The 26,629-nt window shown below is 44.1% G+C and overlaps 1 protein-coding gene across 2 annotated transcripts in view; it reads left to right on the top strand.

The window, feature by feature from the left end:
- The window catches only part of NLRC3 (NLR family CARD domain containing 3), a 78,073-nt gene that overhangs the window by 9,448 nt on the left and 41,996 nt on the right, over positions 1–26,629 (top strand). The window contains exons 2-5 of one of the 2 annotated variants that reach the window (XM_063934789.1): positions 6,088–6,207; positions 23,140–23,249; positions 23,491–23,751; positions 23,843–25,520. In XM_063934789.1, the coding sequence (XP_063790859.1) occupies positions 23,243–23,249; positions 23,491–23,751; positions 23,843–25,520 (1,946 nt within the window). In that variant the 5' untranslated portion in view covers positions 6,088–6,207; positions 23,140–23,242. The remainder of the gene's footprint in view (positions 1–6,087; positions 6,208–23,139; positions 23,250–23,490; positions 23,752–23,842; positions 25,521–26,629) is intronic. The other variant, XM_063934790.1, reaches the window with a different exon arrangement.

Below are 26,629 nucleotides of genomic sequence, written 5' to 3'. Positions count from 1 at the left end.
CCCATATCCAGGGAAATCACGTAGAGAACTTTACCATGATAGTGTTATGTAGGTAACTAAATAAATATAATAACGTTTAAAACAATAAAGCAAAGTGTTGAGAGTCTGTAAAGTTATAAAGGTCCCAGATAACAGTGATATGATCTCTGTAAACCTCTGACGCTGTCAGGAGAGTTCTGGATTTGAAGATGGTGACTGTGCTTGGTTCCCAGGGGACATATGATCTCTACTGCGCATGTGCAAATCACCAGGAAAATGAATGCAGCAGCCATTTTCCCAGTGATTTTTGCAGCCAGCGCCAGGCCAATGGAGCGGTAAGTATAATTATATGGGTGTACGGTGTGTGGGCCTCCTCAACCCAGGAGCCCGTGTGCACCGCACAACTTGCACCCATTATAGATACACCAGTGTACTAAGCATAAAGTACCAACTAGTCAGCTCCTAACTGCCATGTTACAGGCTGTGGTGTCTATTCATGAAGCAGTGAAAAGTGTGGAGAAGTGAGCCAGTGGACAAGTTGCCCATGGCAACCAATCAGCATTGAAGTAACATTTATAATTTGCATACTATACAATTGTACGGAGCAGCTGATTGGTTGCCATGGGCAACTTCTCCACAGGCTCACTTCTCCACACTTTTCACTGCTTCATGAATAGACCCCAAAGTTTGAAAAACGACAGGAACTGATTGGTTGGTGCTTTATCTTTCTCCATTTTAGCTCTCTCCAAGGCTTAGTGCATCTGCCCCACAGCCTGTTCAGTGGCAAACGCAGGATTTTCATGGGGGGGTTTCAAGAACTGGGTGGAGCCAAGCACGGGGGCGGGGACTGAGGTGACCCAGTACATGCTGGGTCCGTAAAACTAGTGTGTCTGTGTGTGTGTATGTATGTATATATATATTATACACACAGCATATTAAACATGCATATATATATCCATTTCAAGCTTCTCACACTCGCTTAAAAGCCCTCACCCACTCCTCTCCCATCTACATCTCTGACCTTATCTCCCTTTACACTCCCACCCGTCCTCTTCGCTCTGCTAATGCACGCCGATTCTCCTGCCTACTGATTACTTCCTCCCACTCCTACCTCCAAGATTTTTCACGTGCTACTCCAATTCTCTGGAATTCCCTACCTCTCCCCCTCAGACTCTCCAACTCTCTATAAAACTTCAAACAGGCTCTCAAGACCCACTTCTTCACCAAACCCAGCCAAATCTCATCCTAACCCTCTGTTCTACGCTCTCTATGTACCCCATCTGTGTCACCTCTGTCTATCTATCCCTCCCCTTTAGAATGTAAGCTCTCACGAGCAGGGCCCTCTTCCCTCATGTGCTTATCCTTTGTCTTACTTTAATAATCTTCAACTGCATCAACTCCAGCAGTCTTCTGCCACCTGATACTTATTCCAGTGTCATCTGCTGATGTGCAACTGTAAGTTGCTGTTTTCCTGTTTGATTATTTATGTACTCTGTAATTGGGCGCTGCGGAACCCTTGTGGCGCCATATAAATAAAGGATAATATATATATATATATATATATATATATATATATACATACATACATACATACATACATACATACATACAGTACAAGTATATATATCATGTGTGTGTTTATATGTATGTATATACATGTGTATATATGTATGCACAAACTGTACATGGATATATATGTACTATAATTAAAATAAAGTAAACTTTTATGAAGCACTTACAAGTGCCACCAGGAAGAGAGCAGGCTGCAGAGGACGCTAGACAGCCATTAACAATACTCATGCAGCATTAAATAAAAAAATAAAAATACATTTTTTTTTTTTTTTTTTTTTTTTTGGTGGAGGGGGGTTTCTGGGTACTCGGACCCCCCCCCCCCCCCCCCCCCCCCTGGGTGCGCCACTGCTGTTTACATGAGTTAGGTGCTGATTGGCTGGTACTTTACCTCTATCACTCTCCAAGGTGTAGTACATATGCTCCACAGCCTGTAACATGGCAGTTAGGAGCTGATTGGTAGTTTCTCTCTCTCCACTTTATCACTCTCCAAGTCTTAGTACATATGCCGTTATATAGGGAAGGGAAATTTGGTGCACAGCAGAATGTCCAGTTCAGTTCAGAAGATCAGCCAGTGCATTAAGGTTTCAGTTCACACTTCACAGCAAACTTGGGTGGTGAATCAAAGTACTCCTATATCTGTAGGGGGGGCTGAGGGCCACTTCTGGTTTTTCATATTGTTGTCAGGTCACTTGTGTGGCTGCCTGCTTAGCCAGGGCTTTGCTTTACCATTTTCTCTGGGGGTGGGGTCTAATTGTGGTGTGGCTGCCATTTTAGGCACAGTTATTTGTCAGAAAATGTAGCTATCAAGCAATAATCTGAAAATTCAGGGTGATGTGTGGTTAAAAGGTGCAGTATATACAGGTGTTTCTGTTCCTATTGTTAAAGCCGATGCGGGACTCGTGAGGCAGGAATTGTGAGGTGTGGGTTATTGTTTTCCTGTGGGCGCTTGCTCAGATGTCAGTCATTCAATAGCTCCGCCTCCCAGTACTAAAATAAAACTCATTTATTGTATTAAAGCATATATTCCTCATGGTGCTCTCAGTATGTGTTTTTATGTTACTTTCACATCTATAAAAAAAAAATCTCTCTTTTCTCAATGCTTGTAAAGTATCCTTGCATCGTATAATCTAAGAGCAGTGCCGGCAACAGAAATCTAGGGGCCCGTTACAGTGACTTCTCCGGGGCCCCCATATATATAATGGTACTTTGAGTATTCCTTTCAGTGAAACTACTAAATATGGAGCTAATTCAGGTTGGATCGCAAATTGCGATCCAAACGGAATTATTACGATCGCCCCTTGGGTGCTGCAGAATATGCGATCGCCTCTGCCTGTCAATCAGACAGGCAGTCGCGGGTGGCAGGGGGCGGCAATGCTGCGTTTTCAGGGCGGAGACGGAGCATTGCGTGGGCGGTGTGACGCGAACCAGGGCGGAGGCAGCCAAACGGGGCATGTCGGGGGCGTTATCACAGTGGCTGCGTGATGTCATACGCGGCCGCCGCAATCAAGAACATGGCAGCGGAACTCCAGCGGGCGCAGCTAAACTGCGCTGGCATGAGCCATCCTTAGTTTCTGCTAACCAGCAGAAATTGTGATGCGTTCTCAACTTCTGCTTGTTGAACAGGGGGAGGCGCCGGTCAGCATGATGGCCGGCCCCCAGCATGCTAAGAAAAGGATTACAAATTCTGCTAATTAGTAGAATTTGCAATCCTTACTGAATTAAGCCATATATTGCTATAAGCTTAGAGAAATTAACATATTTTGCTACTAGCCTTGACACATCAGCTCAATTTCTTCCTGAGGTAACATGGTGTAACATGTATAAGGTGACGGACGGACGATGCTGCACTATGTAATGTGACTGCTGGATGCTGCTGCACTGTGTAATGTGACTGACGGACGCTACTGTTCGGTGTAATGTGACTGACGGACGCTACTGTGCGGTGTAATGTGACTGACAGACGCTACTGTGCTATGTAATGTGACTGACGGATGCTACTGTGCTATGTAATGTGACTGACTGATGCTACTGTGCTATGTAATGTGACTGAAGGACGCGACTGTGTGGTGTAATATGAATTGGTACAATTCTGTGGCCATGCCCCATCCCCATAAAGCCATGTCCTTTTATTTTTGGCGCGCACTACCCTATTTTAAATGTGGGGGAAAAGGGGGCACCAATTCTCATTTTGGCACAGGGCACCAAAGTATCTAGTTACGGCTCTGCACCAAACAGTCAGTCAGACCTTTTATTTATAACCTCTGGCCAAGCTGCCGGATCTATCCTGTCCGCAGCGCGAGCAAGTACAAATCCTTCCTCTCCCCAACTGTCATCTGTGGTGTCCTCACGCTGTCTGAGTCACATCATTGTCCAGTTAACCTTGTCCAAGGGCGTAGCTACCATAGGTGCAGGGAGTGCAGCTGCTATGGAACCCAAGGCTGAGAGGGGCCACCTTCCCCGTCACAGATAAATGTGTTATATAAATTTTTCACCATTGGTAGATACATAAGGGCCCTTACACGCTTTTGCTTTGGGGTCTACAATATATCTAGTTATGGCACTGGACCTGCTCATTATAATGTGGTATACAATGATCTGGAGGGCATTATAATGTTACGCGGCTAAACCCTATTGGCGCGATCAGGGCGATAAGAGATAAATTGAATATCGCCCTGCGATCTCCCGTTACTTTAGATGGGATATCGGGCGTGATATAACAATTGAATATCACCCAATGTAAACTAGAGCACTAATATGGTTCATAAAATAACTAGTGCACTACTATGGGGCATAATATTAACTAGGGCACTGCTATGGGTCAGAAAATAAACTTTTTTTTGTGGGGCATAAAATTAACAACTGCTACAGAGAGGTGTCTCTAGGGGAGGCAGTCAATTGACCGCCTGTCGGGATCCCAGCGGTCAGGATACCAATGCCAGAATCCCGACACCAGCTGAAATACCGGCGGATGGAGTCCTGACCGCTGGCTGGTTACCCCTCTTGGGTGGTGGTCCACGCCACCACCCGGAGGGGAATAGAAACTGTGGCAACCCAAGGTTGCCACCGGGCCCAAAGCATGTCGAGCGCAGGATCCCGGCTGTCAGGCTCCCAGCGTCGGTCTCCTGACCGCCGGGATCTCGTACTGATCCCGTCTCTAGAAGCATTGGGACGGGGGCCCCCTTCAAAATGTTGCTATGGGGTCCACACAGTCCTGGCTATGCCCCTGACCCTGTCACTGCTGTGAGGGCTCTGATGCCAAGCTCTACCAACAAAGAGGGGTGTTTAGGTGATGGCACAGTATAAGGTAATATACATTTTATATACAGTAGGACCCAACATGTGTAGGTACACCCAGGGTCTGGTGTACCACATGAGATCGACATTCATAAAGTCAACATTCAGTACGTCAACACAGTGTTCACAATGTCCACACAGTCTGAATGTCAAAAGTGTGAGAATCGACAGAGCTTCCACAGTCAGCAGTTGCCATAAAGAAACTCACTATGTCAACATGTTCAACATTATGCATGTAGATAATATGCGAGTGTCGACAATACTATCTAACCCTTAACCGCAGCCTAACTCTAACCGCAGCCTAACTCTAACCGCAGCCTAACTCTAACCGCAGCCTAACTCTAACCGCAGCCTAACCTCACCAGTGCCTAACCCTAACCGCAGCCTTACTCTTACTGCAGCCTAACCTTACCCACGCTTAACCCTAACCACGGCTGAATCCTTACTGAACATGTCTGAGCATGTTAAATGTCGACATTATGAACAAAGTTGTCAGTATTCAGAACCATTAGGCATTACAGTGTCAGCATTCTGAATGTTGACAATGGGCCTGATTCACATGTGGAGGGAGGTGCTGCACATAGCGCAAAGTAGCGATGTTCAGGTCATCGCGCATGTACATGACACATGCTGCGGGTCTGTGACGTCGGTCGCCCTACGGCTGCGACTAGTTGCAGACTGTCAGTGATTGACGGTCTGCTTCCATTAGGGGGTGGGGAGGGTTTGGCGTCAGCCATCGTTTCCCAAAATGGATGCATTTTGCCTCCATATTGGGGGAGTGACGAGGCTAGGATCTCTGTTGGAATTTCCAGGCCTCCTTATTGGATCAGCAGCGGCTGGTTTGCACAGCCCCATGGGTCACGCAGCTGGCCTATGGTGTCGCAGGTAATCTGATGCTGCTTCCTATGATGCTGCACGGATCACTAATGAAAGCAGGAGGGATCTACCTCTACCAGTCGCCTCCTGCTGCATAACCATACTAGTGCCTCGCTGCTACTTCCATGTAAGCAGCTGCGATAGCATCTCCAACATCTGCATCAGGACCATTATGACTACATACTGTACTAAGGTCCAGGGGACATGAACTACACCACTGTACTGTGTGTATACTATTACAACGCAGTAATTATCATTAATTCATGTTCTAATTAACTTACTGCAAGATGCATCCACTGTGTGGCCTACTCTCCATAAGGAATATCCTATGCCTGTTTTGATAGAAGATACTTTCACTTCCATCAGGGTTCTGCCTTTGGAGGAACCAACATCAGTTGGACCACACTTGTATGCTCGTTTGTAAAGAACAGCCAGAGAGGATAAGGGAAAACTAGGACAACGCATGTGAAGACATCAGCAGATGTGGTAAAACCTTTTCTACATTTTATATAAAATATCTGTTACCACGGGCTTGTCATAACCAAGAGGGCTAGCTCTTGTATAAGCCGGACACTTTCCCTAGTGTTAGTGCACATATTTACAACTAGGTCTTCAGGATTCTGACTTTATACCCAGTCTGTAACATTGCACCCGCTGGTCAGCGTACCTGTGGGATAGCTCGGCTCATTGGAAACTGGGCCCTTGGACCTGCAAATTTTAAAACTGAGTGAACAGTGCATCACTACAGTTTACAGTGCAGTTGATATACTGATGGGGGACAGGCTATCTCTCAATAAAATCCACCCTTTACTGGACGCCCTTAAACGTGTAAGCTGCAATATAATTCAACAGCACATCTTTGTCATTACCCAATGGCTGGTACTTGATGCCTTGTGTAGAATCTCGCTTAGCTCTATGTACTGGCCTCTGTAACCATTGTCTTTTCTAATTCCCAATGCAGAGTCATTTATACTTAACTTTAATGCCCCTGGTCCCTTACTTTCTCTGGACATATGTGTTACACAAATATCGCTCGCAGTTCTCCACTGAAGGCCTAATTCAGCATGGATCGCTGTTCAGAGAAATTGCAGTTGTCTTCGAGTAGAAAGGCGCCGCCCCGTACAAAATTGTGGATGTATCGCAGATCGCTAGCCAGGTAGGTCAGAGGCTGCCATTAATCTGCAACTGAGACGGCCTGGAAGTGGTCTGCGCTGACGTCAGAGACCCTCCCCAAAAACGCCTGGGCACGCCTGTGTTTTTTTCTAACACTCCCAAAAAATGGCTTGTTTCCGCCTTCATTCAGAGTTTGAAGAGTAACTTTTTATATGCATCAGTCCTTGAGACTAAACTCTCTGTTCAGGATTGGTTACTTTTCTATCCCAAAGCCAAATGACTTTCAGCGGAGCTGGTGATAGTGACATCCATAGAGTGACAGCTATGAGCCAGTAAGCGTTCTGATTCCAGGGCTTAGCTATGCTGAGTGATATGCATAATTGCATATGGCCTAGAGAGCCTGGGGCAGAGACAGTGGGGTGAGATCAGGGGGGTAAATTTACTAAGGTGGGAAAATTTATACTAGTGATGTTGCCCATAGCAACCAATCAGATTCTACTTAACATTTATCAAGCTGCTTCTAGAAGATAATAGATAGAATCTGATTGGTTGCTATAGGCAACATCACCAGTTCTAAAAAAAAAATCCCACCTTAGTAAATTTACCCCAGGGGGAGAAGAGAGACACTGTTAGTGCTGAGACAGAAAGAGACACAATCCTTATCCAGGAAATGGGAAAGTGACAGCTTAGAGGACAACTCTGTGATATAACATAACTGTGACTATGCACCAGAGCAGAACATGTAGTAAAAGTAATTCTTATTTCATCAGAGAGATGGTCTGGCATCCATTCATTGTCTACTGTACTTATACTGCGGTACCATAGCTGAGTCATGTTCCTGTATAACATCCCTATTACTAATCCAGCATGTGTGTGCAGCACCACTACTCCGTGTTATTGTCCACGATATACCAGGAAGAAGAGGTCTGAGCTAGATCTGGGTGGTGACTGGTGAGAATACTGATCTCCAGAAGTAGGTGCCTGAGAGTATGCACCTATACCGCCCAACAGATGAACAGGCAGATACACATGTATGGAAATTATAGACAATGTAAATTATCCTCCACAATATTGTATTAAAGGTTTAGACGCACTTTGTGAAATTCTAAATAACTCTTATTTATTTATTAACAGTTTCTTAATATAGCAAATTCCGTTGCGCTTTACAATTGGAAACAACGATGATCAAACAAAACTGGGTAATAACAGACAGTCATAGAGGTAGGAAGCTTACAATCTATAGGATAATCAACAAGCCATGCACAACTGTGGGCAAAATCCGACTGACACAAATGGCACCAACAACCAGAGGCAGAACTCTGGGAGGCAACGGAGTCATCTGCCGCCGGGCTCCTGCTCTGAAGGGGGGCACCTTTCCTCCCATCCTGTGACACTATTAAATTAAGTTAAATGATAGCTGTCGCTGTCTTTTCAGTGGCAGACTTCCTCACTGGTCCTGCACCTTACAAATCACACCCTCTTTATTATACTGAATATACACATTTTACAAGTGTCATACCCAGGATTAGAAACCACAACCTATTACACTGGAAGCAGAAACCTTACTGATGAAGCTGTTTGCTCCTGTACAGGAAATACTGTATGAGGATTTTAACTATATGAAGATACTTCTCTCACAATCTAAGATACTTCTCTGACAATCTAACATATAGTTAGAATTCTCATGCTTCCTCTACAGGAGCAAATAGCTCCATCAGTAAAGTGTCTGCTGTTAGTATAACAGGTCATGGGTTCTAATCTTGGGTATGACTGCTAAGAAATATGTGATTTAAAATAAGACTATTAAATACAGTATATATTTTTTTTCAGAACACTACCCACACACACACTACCCACACACTACGCACGCACGCACGCACACATATATTTATCTTAATATAGGAAATAGGGGGCACCAATATTTATCTTGCCTCCGGGCAACTGGGACGAACTTACGCCATTGCCAACACCCACCAATACATCCGAACCACAAGCAATGTATTCACCATTGCTGTCCTGGATAGAGAGCGATGCGATGTCCGCAGTCCAGAGATTGAGTGGTATGCATGTATTTCTTTTTATTTATTAAGAGTCTGTACTTGGATTTGTACTTGGACCACTTTTGTTCAACATTTTCATCAACGACCTAAGAGACCTAGAGAGCATGGTATCAATTTTCGCAGACAATACCAAATTGTGTAAGGTTATAAATACGGAGGGGGATGCTGAGTCTCTTCAGAACGACTTAACTAAACTGGAAGCATGGGCAGCAAAATGGAGAATGAGATTCAACACAGACAAGTGTAAGGTAATGCACTGTGGGGGCAAGACCAAAAATTACACCTACATACTAATTGGGGTAATATTAGGGGATTCTGTACTGGAAAAAGACCTAGGGGTTCACATAGATAACAAATTAAGCAGCAGTACCCAAAGTAGGAGTGCAGCAAAGAAGGCTAATAAGATATTAGCATGCATAAAACGTGGAATTGATGCAAGGGACGAGAGTATTATACTGCCATTATATAAATCACTAGTGAGGCATCACCTTGAATACTGTGTGCAATTTTAGGCACCATATTACAAAAAGGTATGAATGCCAAATTGATTTCTCACAAATATTTAAAATGCCCACTCTAATATATATTGTAAATGCCTGCATCTCTTATTACCATATCCCATGAATGTGCGCTATAAATCGCAAAACACTGCATCCCATAAGAGAAAACAATACACCCACACATTATCTGAGTTCCAAAGCTCATTGATGTATATATTTGTTATTAAAAGGATATGGATTCAATATATATTACAAAGTACAGTATACCTATAGTTACATGATTACAACTCACACAGTAAGCAGTTAATACATAAAGTTACATACAGTTACATGCCATTACATACAGTTTCAGTTACAGGCCAGCGATACAATTACCATTCCCTCCAATGCATCTTATGTCTCTCTCTCTCAGTAAATAAATATAGGAACTGATCTTCCAGCAAGCCCATCATCGTCTCAGACCTTACAGCCACTAACTTCCTGTGTGGTCAATGTGTTATCTAGTTTCTGGGGGAGGGATTCACGATGAGTCACCAGTTCCTTTGTATATGCTGAACAGGTTCAGCCTTGGGGACGTCCAAAGGGGCTGGCCTGAGTTTCCTGTTCATTACCTGTTTGGCGTATCGATTGTTCTAATAAAAGTGATTTTAGCTTTTATACATTTAATCATAATTCCGTGTTGCAATGTCCTACAACTTAATAACAAGTATCAAATGAATCCACACATTAATCTGGTCGTTTTAACAGTAAACACGACAGGTCTATCTTGTTTCGTTCAAATAATACACATTCATGACATTACTTCATTAGATAATTTTAAATCATCATGATGTCTGGCGCTTGATATTATTATAATTATGTACTGTATGAAATAAGTATCGAATCCATCTCTGTGGCATGTCCGTGTAAATGCGTGTGTTACCATACATTGCTGTGCTCGCTGCGTGTATTTGCAAGTATAGCGACTTATAATGTGTGTAGTTTGTATGTTCTCTTTATGTAATATTTTTTTGACTTCGACAGTCCACCCTTTGGCAGTGAACAATAACTGCCATCAATTATTAACATAAGAAAAAATATTTCATACCATAATCGGTGACCTAGACACAAGTATGTATGCATTTCGCAAATCAAACACTTGACTATATTTGGGGAAGACAGGGAGGAGGACGAGACATCGTCTATATGCACTCGGCGGTCACGGGACCACTGGTTGGGTGTGGGACAACATTCAACCTATAGAGTATGCTGGGACAGTGCTTTGGCCTATAATGTCTGATTTGCGATGAACATTTCACACATACATGTACCTACATCTCTGTACACTGATGTTTGGATTCGATTGAGGTTCTGCTGGGTAGATGAAGAAGACACAAACAAATCGTGACAGTGACATATAAAATTTTCATGATCTACATATTCCTATCATTTTCTGAACATTGTTTCCATTTCTGGAACGTATGCTAGGTCTGTTTAATCATTGAACAAGGGTTATAAGTAGTGTCCTTCCTAAATAACATAAACCTTTGGAGTTCGGGGAGAGCCACTCATAAACCTTTCTTCCACATATATTAATGAGCTCTTTATCTGCAATGTGTGAATAGCCATTGTCTGATTGTTCCTGATTACCTCTGAACTCCGTAACTACTAGACCTTTGATTTTTCTCTGATTTTAACAAACTGATCGGCTAATCCTGGGATCCTATAAGGAAATCACTCCTTCCTACAGAACCAGTTCCAGTCCCACACTCGACTCCTCATAAAAAAACCTAGCAAAAATAGAATATCCTGAAAGAAAATGTTTGTCAGCGGGAAAGAGAGAAAAGAGAAATAGAACAAAACAACTCTTGTTCATAACAAATCAATTACAATGACTGGTCTTTCTGCAGTCCTTTAGTATGCTCAGGTAGTGTTCAACAGTGCCGCCTCTCCGTCTTCAGGGAACAGTGTCTCTGGTGATATGAGGTTCTCTTTGCCTTGCTCTTTGGACACACAGTTCACTTGGAACACACAGTTCACTTTGCTCTCCACCTTGCTCTTTGAACACACAGTTCACTTGGAACACACAGTTCACTTGGAACACACAGTTCACAAACTCGATGAATGTGAGCAATAAACTACTTTGTCACGAGTTCTCTCCGGGTCAGCGACCTTCTTGCAGTGGGACGAGTGGACCCAAATCTCTCTTTTGGCGGCCTTTAGTGCTGTCAACAAATCTTGGTATGGTCCTTCCCACCTGTCTATTAAGCAACCTGAGCGTAAGAGCAATCACACAGTCTCTTGGTTCACAATCAAGACAGTTAGTATTTGGCATACCAGCAATCAACAGTTTCAAGTTCTTTTGTCAAGTTCTCAAATGCTGGCTCATCTCAATAAGGTACTGTACTGTCACCTCATTGGTGCATCTCTGATCATTGTGCGGATCAATCATGACATGAGGTTGTCTTCCAAAAACAACCAAAAAGACACAAATACCAAAACAAAAACAAATTTCGAAGAGGGTGGTTCGTCGAGTGAAGATCTGGGAGTGGTTCCGAAGCTACATAATACTAGTGGCAGTATCTATGATCACAACAGTACAATTTCAAGCTTTGCTCCTACTTCTAGGGGTACCATTATCTACACACAAATTTCTGCGCAATTTTCTTTTGTGGTAAACACAGCAGCATCCGTGGCGGCAGGAAATGCCTCCACCCAGTTTGAGAAAGCATCAGTGCACACCAATACATAACAATAATTCCTAAAGGGTGTTAACTGTATGAAGTCGATTTGTATTTCCTGAAAAGATCCGTCTGCAGGAGGGATATGGGATGGCTCTGTTGGTATTGCTTTACCAATATTCTTCCTCAAGCAAGTTTGACAGGTCATTGCTCTCTTACCTGCATGAGAATAGAATCCTGGCGAACACCAGTAGGCTCTCATCAGCCTGCACCTACCCTCTTTGCCTAGATGAGTCAGACCGTTTGCCACCTCAGCTAGACTTGGAAGGTATGCTCAGGAGGTTACTGGCTTACCGTGTCCACCTGCCCACAGTCCTGAGGACTCCTGGCCATACCCCTTTGTCCTCCAGACTGCCTTTTCCTGTAGGGAACACACTTTTTTTGTATCTTAATTTAACTATCGTGTGTTTGCAATGTAGAGTACCATGAGCATAACTCAAAAAAAAAAGAAAAAAAGAAAAGAAACATCTCTAGAGGAGAGAAAGAAGAAGAAAATGAAAAAGAAAATGTCGGGTTTGCCATTTACCAACAAGCATATCAGTGTCTATACAAAATTTCCCTTCACCAGTATTCCCATTCTCCACCCTTTGTGCATGACAAGGCACACTGCAGTAATACTGGTGTCATCGTGCTGTTGAGATATACTGGGTTTGGGCAAAACTCTGAAGGACCTAGGCATGTGGAGTTTGAACTGTACTTGGGTCCATGTATTGTACCACCCTGTGTGAACGCAAAAGATGAAGAGGAAAACTGTAGAGAAACAGAATAGAGGTTGGTGACAGATGAGTTTGTAGAGGTGGAGAAGATTTTATACAAATTTGACAACTGGATTGGGCACTATGGGGAAGTGATTCTCTACTTGGTCTATACCCCTTAAAAAAATTCTGTGTTTATTAGTGATGAGCGGGTTCGGTTTCTCGGAAACCGAACCCCCCGAACTTCAGCCTTTTTACACGGGTCCGAGCCGTGCTCGGATTCTCCCGTGTGGCTCGGGTAAACCGAGCGCGCCTGAACGTCATCATTCCGCTGTCGGATTCTCGCGAGATTCGGATTCTATATAAGCAGCCGCGCGTCGCCGCCATTTTCACACGTGCATTGAGATTGATAGGGAGAGGACGTGGCTGGCGTCCTCTCCGTTATAGTCATAATAGAAAAGACTAAGAGTGACATTGTTATAATTGTGGGGAGGATTGGGGACGGGGAGCAGCTGTTAGGAGTACAGTGCAGGGTTTTGCTGATAGTAGTGAGTGTGACCACCAGTTTAATCCGTTCTCTGCCTGAAAAAAACGCTCCATACCATATCTGTGCTCAGTGTGCTGCATGATATATCTGTGCTGAGTGCACTGCTCACACTGCCTAATTGTGGGGACTGGGGAGCAGTTATAGCAGGAGTACAGTGCACAGTTTTGCTGACAGTGACCACCAGTCCAGTATACGTTTGTCTGCCTGAAAAACACTCCTGTGGTGGCTTTTTTTCTTTATACTAGTAGTTTAGCAGTCTGCTGACAGTGTCCACCAGGTCCATTTATTATACAGTATATTATATATATATAGCAGTACGGTAGGCCACGGCTGTACCTACCTCTGTGTCGTCACTCGTCGTCCATAAGTAATAATAGTATACTATCCATCCATCTACATTGTATATCTGTGGTGGCTTTTTTTTCTTCATACTAGTTTAGCAGTCTGCTGACAGTGTCCACCAGGTCCGTTATTATTATTCTGTATATATTATATATATAGCAGTACGGTAGGCCACGGCTGTACCTACCTCTGTGTCGTCACTCGTCGTCCATAAGTAATAATAGTATACTATCCATCCATCTACATTGTATACCTGTGGTGGCTTTTTTTTCTTCATACTAGTTTAGCAGTCTGCTGACAGTGTCCACCAGGTCCGTTATTATTATTCTGTATATATTATATATATATATATATAGCAGTATGGTAGGCCACGGCTGTACCTACCTCTGTGTCGTCACTCGCCGTCCATAAGTAATAATAGTATACTATCCATCCATCTACATTGTATACCTGTGGTGGCTTTTTTTTCTTCATACTAGTTTAGCAGTCTGCTGACAGTGTCCACCAGGTCCGTTATTATTATTCTGTATATATTATATATATATATATAGCAGTACGGTAGGCCACGGCTGTACCTACCTCTGTGTCGTCACTCGTCGTCCATAAGTAATAATAGTATACTATCCATCCATCTACATTGTATACCTGTGGTGGCTTTTAGTTGTGCGCAAAATATGGAGAACAAAAATATGGAGGTTAAAAAAATAGGGAAAGATCAAGATCCACTTCCACCTCATGCTGAAGCTGCTGCCACTAGTCATGGCCGAGACGATGAAATTCCATCAATGTCGTCTGCCAAGGCCGATGCCCAATGTCATAGTACAGAGCATGTAAAATCCAAAACACAAAAGATCAGTAAAATGCCTCAAAAATCAAAATTAAAAGCGTCTGAGGAGAAGCGTAAACTTGCCAATATGCCATTTACGACACGGAGTGGCAAGGAACGGCTGAGGCCCTGGCCTATGTTCATGGCTAGTGGTTCAGCTTCACATGAGGAGGGAAGCACTCATCCTCTTGCTAGAAAAAAGAAAAGACTTGCGGCAAAAGCACAGCAAAGAACTGTGCGTTCTTCGAAATCCCAAATCCCAAAGGAGAGTCCAATTGTGTCGGTTGCGATGCCTGACTTTCCCAACACTGGACGGGAAGAGCTTGCGCCTTCCACCATTTGCACGCCCCCTGCAAGTGCTGGAAGGAGCACCCGCAGTCCAGTTCCTGATAGTCAAATTGAAGATGTCCGTGTTGAAGTACACCAGGATGAGGATATGGGTGTTGCTGGCGCTGGGGAGGAAATTGACAAGGAGGATTCTGATGGTGAGGTGGTTTGTTTAAGTCAGGCACCCGGGGAGACACCTGTTGTCCGTGGGAGGAATATGGCCATTGACATGCCTGGTCAAAATACAAAAAAAAAATCAGCTCTTCGGTGTGGAATTATTTCATAACAAATGCGGACAACAGGTGTCAAGCCGTGTGTTGCCTTTGTCAAGCTGTAATAAGTAGGGGTAAGGACGTTAACCACCTCGGAACATCCTCCCTTATACGTCACCTGCAGCGCATTCATCATAAGTCAGTGACAAGTTCAAAAACTTTGGGTGACAGCGGAAGCAGTCCACTGACCACTAAATCTGTAACCAAGCTCCCGCAAACCACACCACCAACTCCCTCAGTGTCAATTTCCTCCTTAGACAGGAAAGCCAATAGTCCTGCAGGCCATGTCACATGCAAGTCTGACGAGTCCTCTCCTGCCTGGGATTCCTCCGATGCATCCTTGAGTGTAACGCCTACTGCTGCTGGCGCTGCTGTTGTTGCTGCTGGGAGTCGATCGTCATCCCAGAGGGGAAGTCGGAAGACCACTTGTACTACTTCCAGTGAGCAATTGACTGTCCAACAGTCCTTTGCGAGGAAGATGAAATATCACAGCAGTCATCCTGCTGCAAAGCGGATAACTGAGGCCTTGGCAGCCTGGGCGGTGAGAAATGTGGTTCCTGTATCCATCGTTACTTCAGAGGCAACTATAGACTTGATTGAGGTACTGTGTCCCCGGTACCAAATACCATCTAGGTTCCATTTCTCTAGGCAGGCGATACCGAGAATGTACACAGACCTCAGAAAAAGAGTCACCAGTGTCCTAAAAAATGTAGTTGTACCCAATGTCCACTTAACCACGGACATGTGGACAAGTGGAGCAGGGCAGACTCAGGACTACATGACTGTGACAGCCCACTGGGTAGATGTATTGCCTCCCGCTGCAAGAACAGCAGCGGCGGCACCAGTAGCAGCATCTCGCAAACGCCAACTCGTTCCTACGCAGGCTACGCTTTGTATCACCGCTTTCCAGAATACGCACACAGCTGAAAACCTCTTAAGGCAACTGAGGAAGATCATCGCAGAATGGCTTACCCCAATTGGACTCTCCTGGGGATTTGTGGCATCGGACAACGCCAGCAATATTGTGCGTGCATTACATCTGGGCAAATTCCAGCACGTCCCATGTTTTGCACATACCTTGAATTTGGTGGTGCAGAATTATTTAAAAAACGACAGGGGCGTGCAAGAGATGCTGTCGGTGGCCAGAAGAATTGCGGGCCACTTTCGGCGTACAGGCACCGCGTACAGAAGACTGGAGCACCACCAAAAACACCTGAACCTGCCCTGCCATCATCTGAAGCAAGAAGTGGTAACGAGGTGGAATTCAACCTTCTATATGCTTCAGAGGATGGAAGAGCAGCAAAAGGCCATTCAAGCCTATACATCTGCCCACGATATAGGCAAAGGAGGTGGAATGCACCTGTCTCAAGCGCAGTGGAGAATGATTTCAACGTTGTGCAAGGTTCTGCAACCTTTTGAACTTGCCACACGTGAAGTCAGTTCAGACACTGCCAGCCTGAGTCAGGTCATTCCCCTCATCAGGCTTTTGCAGAAGAAGCTGGAGGCATTGAAGGAGGAGCTAAAACAGAGCGATTCCGCTAGGCATGTGGGACTTGTGGATGGAGCCCTTCATTCGCTTAACCAGGATTCACGGGTGGTCAATCTGTTGAAATCAGAGCACTACATTTTGGCCACCGTGCTCGATCCTAGATTTAAAACCTACGTTGTATCTCTCTTTCCGGCAGACACAAGTCTGCAGAGGTTCAAAGACCTGCTGGTGAGAAAATTGTCAAGTCAAGCGGAACGCGACCCGTCAACAGCTCCTCCTTCACATTCTCCCGCAACTGGCGGTGCGAGGAAAAGGCTACGAATTCCGAGCCCACCCGCTGGCGGTGATGCAGGGCAGTCTGGAGCGAGTGCTGACATCTGGTCCGGACTGAAGGACCTGGCAACGATTACTGACATGTCGTCTACTGTCACTGCATATGATTCTGTCACCATTGAAAGAATGGTGGAGGATTATATGAGTGACCGCATCCAAGTAGGCACGTCAGACAGTCCGTACGTATACTGGCAGGAAAAAGAGGCAATTTGGAGGCCCTTGCAGAAACTGGCTTTATTCTACCTAAGTTGCCCTCCCTCCAGTGTGTACTCCGAAAGAGTGTTTAGTGCCGCCGCTCACCTTGTCAGCAATCGGCGTACGAGGTTACTTCCAGAAAATGTGGAGAAGATGATGTTCATTAAAATGAATTATAATCAATTCCTCCGTGGAGACATTCACCAGCAGCAATTGCCTCCAGAAAGTACACGGGGACCTGAGATGGTGGATTCCAGTGGGGACGAATTAATAATCTGTGAGGAGGGGGATGTACACAGTGAAAGGGGTGATGAATCGGACGATGATGATGAGGTGGACATCTTGCCTCCGTAGAGCCAGTTTGTGCAAGGAGAGACTGATTGCTTCTTTTTTGGTGGGGGCCCAAACCAACCAGTCATTTCAGTCACAGTCGTGTGGCAGACCCTGTCGCTGAAATGATGGGTTCGTTAAAGTGTGCATGTCCTGTTTTTACAACATAAGGGTGGGTGGGAGGGCCCAAGGACAATTCCATCTTGCACCTCTTTTTTTCTTTCATTTTTCTTTGCGTCATGTGCTGTTTGGGGAGTATTTTTTTGAAGGGCCATCCTGCGTGACACTGCAGTGCCACTCCTAGATGGGCCAGGTGTTTGTGTCGGCCACTTGTGTCGCTTATCTTAGTCACACAGCGACCTTGGTGCGCCTCTTTTTTTCTTTGCGTCATGTGCTGTATGGGGAGTATTTTTTTGAAGGGCCATCCTGCGTGACACTGCAGTGCCACTCCTAGATGGGCCAGGTGTTTGTGTCGGCCACTTGGGTCGCTTATCTTAGTCACACAGCGACCTTGGTGCGCCTCTTTTTTTTCTTTGCGTCATGTGCTGTTTGGGGAGTATTTTTTTGAAGGGCCATCCTGCGTGACACTGCAGTGCCACTCCTAGATGGGCCAGGTGTTTGTGTCGGCAACTTGTGTCGCTTATCTTAGTCACACAGCGACCTTGGTGCGCCTCTTTTTTTTCTTTGCGTCATGTGCTGTTTGGGGAGTATTTTTTTGAAGGGCCATCCTGCGTGACACTGCAGTGCCACTCCTAGATGGGCCAGGTGTTTGTGTCGGCCACTTGTGTCGCTTAACTTCGTCACACAGCGACCTTGGTGCGCCTCTTTTTTTCTTTGCGTCATGTGCTGTTTGGGGAGTATTTTTTTGAAGGGCCATCCTGCGTGACACTGCAGTGCCACTCCTAGATGGACCAGGTGTTTGTGTCGGCCACTTGGGTCTCTTATCTTAGTCACACAGCTACCTCATTGCGCCTCTTTTTTTCTTTGCGTCATGTGCTGTTTGGGGAGTATTTTTTTGAAGGGCCATCCTGTCTGACACTGCAGTGCCACTCCTAGATGGGCCAGGTGTTTGTGTCGGCCACTTGGGTCGCTTAGCTTAGTCACACAGCTACCTCGGTGCAAATTTTAGGACTAAAAATAATATTGTGAGGTGTGAGGTGTTCAGAATAGACTGAAAATGAGTGGAAATTATGGTTATTGAGGTTAATAATACTATGGGATCAAAATGACCCCCAAATTTTTATGATTTAAGCTGTTTTTTTAGGGTTTTTTGAAAAAAACACCCGAATCCAAAACACACCCGAATCCGACCAAAAAAATTCGGTGAGGTTTTGCCAAAACGCGTTCGAACCCAAAACACGGCCGCGGAACCGAACCCAAAACCAAAACACAAAACCCGAAAAATTTCCGGTGCACATCACTAGTGTTTATCGTATCGCTATTGGGACTATCCCAGCCATCAATCCAGTGTCCTGTCCATCCTAAGTTCATAGGGAACCCGGTATCTGTGAGATAATTTCCTCTACCTGTGATGGACATGCATCTAGAACAGTAGAATGCGACATTAGCCTTTGAGGGGTGTCTTGTATATTTTGTACTTCTTGAGCATGGTTCTCAGGTATATCCAAGAAGACACCCTCAGGAGTACAGTATGTGACACACCGCATTTTACACACTAAGTCTCTGCCGAGTAGATTAGTCGGAGCCGATGCAGCCAGCAGAAAAGACTGTTTGGTTTGCAAGGGCCCTATCGTAATCTCTGCAGGTCTACTCAAAGGGTATTGTTGCATCGTTCCTGTTACTCCCATTGCCCGAATCTGTGTTTTCTATATGGCTCTTGATTCCTTTCTATATGTCCCTTGGTCCCGTCTATGTGTTTAATAATGTGGCTTGTGTTTTCTGTCTAGGGGATCTATATTGACTATGTGTCCTACTACTCCTACAATCTCTGGCAAAATGCCCTTCCTTCCTACAAGTGTAACATATTATTGACCATTAGGGATCTGGGGTTTGGACTGATGGGTCTTTCCTGTATGTGCCAGTATACTTACCATCCTCAACCTCTCCACCTGTTGTTCTCTGCGCCTAACACTATTCTTGTGATGTTCAATAGCACTCTAAGATTAGCTACTGTGACCTTTCCAATTTTGCAAAGAAGTCTGCACCCTGACACTCAATGCCTTATTGAGCCCGTCCATTTGCACAGAGACAGCCATCTCCCATTTGCCGAATTAGTGTTTACCAGTGGTCTTATCCAGATGGAGAGTTTTCTATTTCTGCAAGAGACAAAAACAAAAAAAAGTTTAACATGCTTCTAGGTCATGCAAAGTATTTCATTCAATCCTTCTCATCCCGTATTAAGGTACTGTACATGGTCCAACAAACATTTCCGAGCTCATCTTGACTAGGGGCATTACTAGGAATGAATACTTCTTATATGGTAACTAAAAGAAATACCCTGGGGTTACCTTGTCTCTGTCCGCTTTCCTACTGGCAAATACTAATGTGCGGACAGGTTTTTTCTCCCTTTCTGATGTTACTCTTGATTTTTTTTTTTTTTGTTTTTTTTTTGGAGGGGGGGGGGGGGGGGGGGTTTACTATATATGTACACAAATGATAGCATACTTACCTGTTCCACTGGTCTCAGCCACTTTCCCCACAGGCTACTGCTCTTCTTTTACCGGTTGGATACTCCTCTGGGTGCATGAGAAATGGCTGAAAACGATCAGGTCACCTTCTCCTCCTAAATAAAACTTCAACATTCATTAGTACATATGTAGGTTACAGTCATATTTTTCATATTTTTATTATTTTCTATAGTTTGTATGCTGGCCGTAACTGTTTCCACATCTACATAAGGCAGTGTACTTGCATTCTCTTTTTTTTTCTTCCTACTTATTTATTGTTACTACAAGTTCAAACAGTTCTTATATTTCCATTCTTGTCTTATATGACTTTGGTTAAACATACCACCTGCAATACCTTAGGATCAAACTCACCAACCCCTCTTGCTGTCACAGGTTTAAACAATTTGTATGTCTGACCCTTTGTTTTCGGGATTTTATCAGACATATTCTTATCCTTAAGTTCTGCAATACCTCTGGTTCAAAGCTGCCCACCCTAGGGAATGGTACCCTATCTTTGTCAGTCATACGTACCCATTCAGACAAAAAGTCTTCCGTGTGTGATCCATATTTACCACACATAACAAACCTCGCTGACCCCTTGGGCCGCAGCTCTTCAACCTGAACCCTGGCTACAAAACGTCCACCGCTTGTGCAATTGGATCCCATCGCGGACTTTTTCCTTTTTACGCAATCCCCAATGCACAATACGAATAGACGGTGAAAGTTCTTAGAAGGCTTTCACCCACTCCTTCTCCGCCGAGTACCACGACTCACTCCAATAGTGACCACCGCGAACCCAGTGAGGCCCCTATCTGGTTTCTATTCACTGGAAGTGTTTAGGAGTGACTTACCTATTCCAGTGAATATACACAGCTGGAGATTTTCCTGAGAGAGACCAGCGAAAACTCCCTATACACTTATACACAAATCACGCTTGCGTATACTCTACACAGCGCTAATGATACCGCGATTTTACGCAACAGTTCGTAAAGGGGTACGCCGTACAACTACGGCTCAATGTACAAACTGTGACCCTCAGCCCGGAGCGTAATACAAAAACCTTTTTACTTCAATACTTCGCAATACTTATGCACTATCACGCTCCTTTGCAAATCCCCTCACCATTTGCGTATTAAACCTTATACTAACGTGAGTCAGCCACTTCATGCCACCAAGCCTCCTCTTACTTGATGTACCACACGACGGGATCCCGATTTTCCGGGGTTCAAATATCCACTTCCTCCTACGTTCGCTCACTCAAATACACTTTGTTTTTCTGTACAGAAAATTTGGATTCATTCAGATAGGCAGTTTTACCCCAGAGGCAATACAGTTTTTAAACTAAATTTAGTGTAACCTGCTTTTGAAATCTGATAGTTATGTGCTATTGTATTAAATGTCTCCTATCCCACCTTTGAACTAAACAACACTATTGTATAATTTGTACTCAGCGCCCGCATTCTTTTGCACTTTGCGCAAACACGCGACCGTGCGTGTCTCTTACGCTGCGTGCGCAGTCCTTTACATTGTCCGAGACACGTGTACAAAACCCTGCGTCCGCAATTAAACAAATCACACAGCTCTAAGTATAAATGTGAACAATACTATTTACTATTGCCCACTAGACACAACTTGTTCTGTATAAACTTTTATGCAGACCTGCATTTGTGTCTTTACGCTTACTTCCTTAAAATACTGTTATTTCAGTTTTAACTATATAGCAACAAATGTATCCTATTTCACACAGATCTATAATGACTCTAGCAATAATCAATAGTTTAAATGATATGATTCAGATTGGATAGCTATCTTGCAGAACATACACTGATATAAATATACAAGTAATTATAATAATATTATATATAATATACCATTCACTGGTCTCCTATGAGACACCTTACCCATTCAGTGCTTCTAATTTGCATATCAGAGGTTCATATGCCTGTTCAAGAGGGTAGTGGGACAGGTTAATTAACATTTCAATGGCTATCCTAAACTAGCAAGCAGATTTAACTAAATCCTGGAGGAAAAAGAAAAAAAACTTTGTTTATATCTGTGTGTAATTCTTACATCAAGTATTCATCTATTAACTCTCACTAGGCCCAGCTGAAACTATTTGTAATTGACTATGGCATGGGTTAAATAAATGCATTGGTAACTCATAAATGGTGTTTGATGTGACCAAGGAAAGCTGATTATTCTGAGCAGTGAAAATCAGCAATTTAGAAAATGACCTTCCCAAAATGGCCACTGCTCCTCCCCCTTCCACATCCATGAGGGTTACACAAAATGGTGGACGGGCCATGTGGTTAGTCCAAAATGGAGGACAGACCATGCGGCTTCCTTTGTCACAAAGAAATCCCACATCATACAAGCACCAGAAGTTATTTTAGGCCTGAGTTAAAAAAAAAAACTATATCAGGGCTATGCAGCAACTTTTAAACCTACTTAACAGATAAACAATCCAATCTGAATCAAACACAATATGACTTATTTGAACCTTGTTTTGCAACAATAAAAATAAATTTTAGCATCTTAAATATTATGAGAAACGCATTGTCCCTTGAATTTCATATCAGCGTCTTACTAATAACACAACAATACACACGGATATGATTTTCTCAGCTTTTAGGATGCGTCCATCACAAGCTGATCGACCACAGCGTCGCATTTATAATGTACAGTGCATCTTTAAGAACGTGATATCCCGGACCAGCCCCCATCTATGAATGCCAAATTGATTTCTCACAAATATTTAAAATGCCCGCTCTAATATATATTGTAAATGCCTGCATCTCTTATTACCATATCTCATAAATGTGCGCTATACATCGCAAAACACTGCATCCCATAAGAGAAAACAATACACCCACACATTATCTGAGTTCCAAAGCTCAGTGCAAAAAACGCTTGCTAGCTATCAGGTCTGAATTAGGCCCAAAATCCTGGCAGTCACAATCCTGTCTGCATCCCATTTGTCCTGTATGACTTTCTACATTTGCCCCACATTCAGGCTGTCCTAACAATTGTGTTTTCTCACAGGATGATCTCAGAGGTAGGTCTGCCACCAGCCAAAACCTAGAGATGACATGGACGTTGAACAAGTTAAGAATACTTGGACCCCATTATCTTTTAAAACAATGATATGGAAGGTACATGGATGTCCTCATATAATAATCTGAATTTATACCCATTTAGTTTAACGCAGTTTAGGAGGATATCTACAGGTAACCTAGAATTGTGATTTGTCTCTGACGCCAGTTTAAGTTAAGATATTTGGTTCCAGTAATTATAGTATTACTGGGCTTTATACAGCCTATTTTGTTAGAGTCACTAGTTTCTGAAACCATCTTTAAATCTCCCCCATCTGCTGATTTGTCCTTGCTCTGGTAGGTCTATGGATTCTAAGGTACAGGAGACAGCTCACATCCAGTGCCTGTCTGGAATCCCTCCAGGAGATCATGATGAAGCTGCAGGAGCTTCAGATGTTGAATGTGGAGGAGGTCCAACGTCTTCAGAAATTAACCTCATTGCCTAAGTGGGCAGAGACCCTGATGGACATACTAGGTGGGAAGGGCAAGTGGTACCTTCAAGGGCTCCAGAACTGCATAGAGAACAGCGGTACCTGTCTATACCTGCGCATGCGCCACTATGGTAAGTCATGAGCTGTGCCTGTGACCTACTAATTAAGCTCTGGTTACATTAGTTTAACTGTATTTGTGGGTTGTTGTTTTTTTTTTTTCAGATCCACTGGTTAAGAAGTTTTTGGACAATGTGGAATACATGGATCATCATTCACTCTTGACACAGTTAGACTCCCTGAAACTGCTGGAAGGCTTCACCGATGCACAGCTTCAAGAACATGATATTGTTCAGCTGGAGCTAGGGCAGGGTGGGAGAGGAAACCCCAAGAAGTTGCCACTGGAAAAGCTATTAATGCCACTGTCAAAAGTCTGCCTCCCCCCACGTATCAATGTCACTGTGGGAGTGGCCGGGGTTGGTAAAAGCACACTGGTGAGACTGTTTGTGGAAAAATGGGCACGGGGAGATTTGTGCACAAACATTACCTCTGTGCTGGCTTTGAATCTCTGGGAGTTGAATATTTATGACCGTCTCTCTGCGGAGAAGTTGGTACGCATCGCCTACCCATGTTGTTCTGTTCCACCTCCAAGCTCTCTCCTTATTTTGGATGGCTTGGACGAGTTACGGGCCCCCCTGGATTTCTCAGAGTCTGCGGCCAGCACTGACCCCCAGAAAGAACTTCCTCCTGAGTGTCTCATTACTAATATTCTGCGGGGCAACCTACTTCCAGACGTCTGCGTGTGGATTACATCCAGGCCGGGAGCAGCTGCTAGGATTCCTGCAGGGCTTGTAGATCGGATGACAGAGATAACTGGACTAGAGTCAAATGAAATGAAAGTGTTTTTGGATCAGCTGCTACATGACACCAATGGTACAGTGGAGAGGATCTGGAATCATCTACAGTGTCATCATTCTTTGAAGGCCTTATGTATAGTTCCCACTTTGTGCCACATTATAGGGGTTTCTCTTGGGTTTGCTCTGCATGCCCAAGACTCCACTAATCAGCTTCTACCAGAGACATTGTCAACCATCTTTGCTTGGTATTTGAAAGCCCAGTTTTATGACTTGGAGGTAATAGAACAACCAAGTAGTGCCAGGCGAACAGTAGGCAACCTAGGAAAGCTGGCATTCCAAGGATTGGTTCGGAAACGTTCAGTTTTCTATGAGTCAGATTTGAAATCTTGTGGGATTGAGACCCCGATAATACCTGGAAGCCTTTGTTCCCGACTGCTGCTTGCCCAGCATTCCCCCTCATGCCCAGCTTTCTGCTTCTCCCATATTTTGCTGCAGGAGTTCCTAGGCGCTGTCCACTACTACTTTGCTGCCAAACGTGCAATCTTTGACTTGTTTGCAGATGGTGGAGTTTCCTGGCCCAAGTTGGGCTTTCTCAACCACTATAAAAGTGCAACGCAACGTGTTTTACAGGCTGATGGAGTGCAGCTGTCCATCTTCCTCCGCTTCCTCTCAGGACTTCTGTCACCACAGGTTCTGCGTATATTAGCCGGATGTCTTCCAAGTAAGGAGGAGCCAAACAGCTACCATGGACAAGCAGTTGACTACTTACAGAGCTTGCTCAGTGTAGGAAAGACCATCTCATGTGAAATGGTTAACTTGGTGTGCTGCCTGCATGAGATGGGACACACAGAGTTGATCCGCACAGTTGAAGAGTCTATGAACAGTGGAACGCTTGGTGGAAAGTTGAACCCACTGACATGTTCTGCTCTTGCTTACTTGCTGCGAACATCAGACAGCTGTGTTCAAGACATAAATTTATCCCAGTGCCTGAATTACAACCTCGTAAAGAACTTCCTACCGCAGCTACAATACTGTACCAACTTAAGGTATTTGTCATCTTCTCCCCTTCCTCTTGCCTGTGTAATAACTTGTTATCAGTCCAGCAGGTAATGCTGCTGCCAGGTAAATTTAGGACACGCTTCTAGTATGTGACTCAATTTATTTTTAGACTGTATTTAGGATAATTGTGTTTTAAACAGTTATCCTTTTTTTTTCTCGGAATAGTTGTTTATTGGACAATCAAGGGAGTATTATTTATTCCAGAGGGATACCATCTAATAATTTATATATAAATGATATAGCTTAAAACATGTTTAGCATAAAGGTGGGAAAATGGATGGTGGAACTTTAGTTATACTATGTCCAAATGTATTTTTGGAGACCATATTAGTGTATATTGGACCTCATTCAGCAAGGATTGCAGTTTCTGCTAAAAAGCAGTTGCTGCGATCAAATTGTTGCCGCCCCAAAATAGAGAAAAAACGCCCATTGCAGAAATTGCAAATGCATCGCAATATGCGGGCTGATCGTAAAACCATACGCAATTACAATTGAAGATTTTTCCTATTTGCGCCAGGCAAGGTCGTCCACAATTCTTGCAACACAAGAGGTTGGAGGTGGTTATCGCTGACGTCAGAGGCCCTCCTTAAAAATGCCTGGGCACATGGTCACACCTTATGAATACCGTGGCCCACTGCAGGAGCTGCATGCTGCCCACCCCCAATGAGGACATGACCTCGCTTTTCTGAGGACAAAGTTACGGCCTCTGGTTGATCCTAGCCTCCATACGGGCAGTGGTAAATGCAGGATTTCTAGCCGGGGTTCTCCAACTGCTTGATTTTAGAGTGCCTGTGGCCAGTCCATGAAGAGGGCATAATTAATACTGAAGCAGCTATAACATGCATCATACAAAGTGCACTGTACTGTATGTCCTAATTCCCACATATACAGTGCAGTAGGGACATCCTGTCTGGGCTGAATGCTTTATATCAGATGTGGCCACCAATCCAGGGCACTGGAGCAAGGCTGGGGGAACAGCAGAAGATCCTAGAACTGCCCTGGACATATAAGTACACATTACAGTATTATGAATCGTATAGATCAGAGGTTCTCAAACTCGGTCCTCGGGGGCACACACAGTGCATGTTTTGCAGGT

Source organism: Pseudophryne corroboree, chromosome 7 (assembly GCF_028390025.1).
Source record: "Pseudophryne corroboree isolate aPseCor3 chromosome 7, aPseCor3.hap2, whole genome shotgun sequence".
Classification (NCBI taxonomy): domain Eukaryota; kingdom Metazoa; phylum Chordata; class Amphibia; order Anura; family Myobatrachidae; genus Pseudophryne; species Pseudophryne corroboree.
The sequence above is the reverse complement of the archived record's forward strand: the minus strand, read 5'-3'. Positions and strand labels throughout refer to the sequence as shown.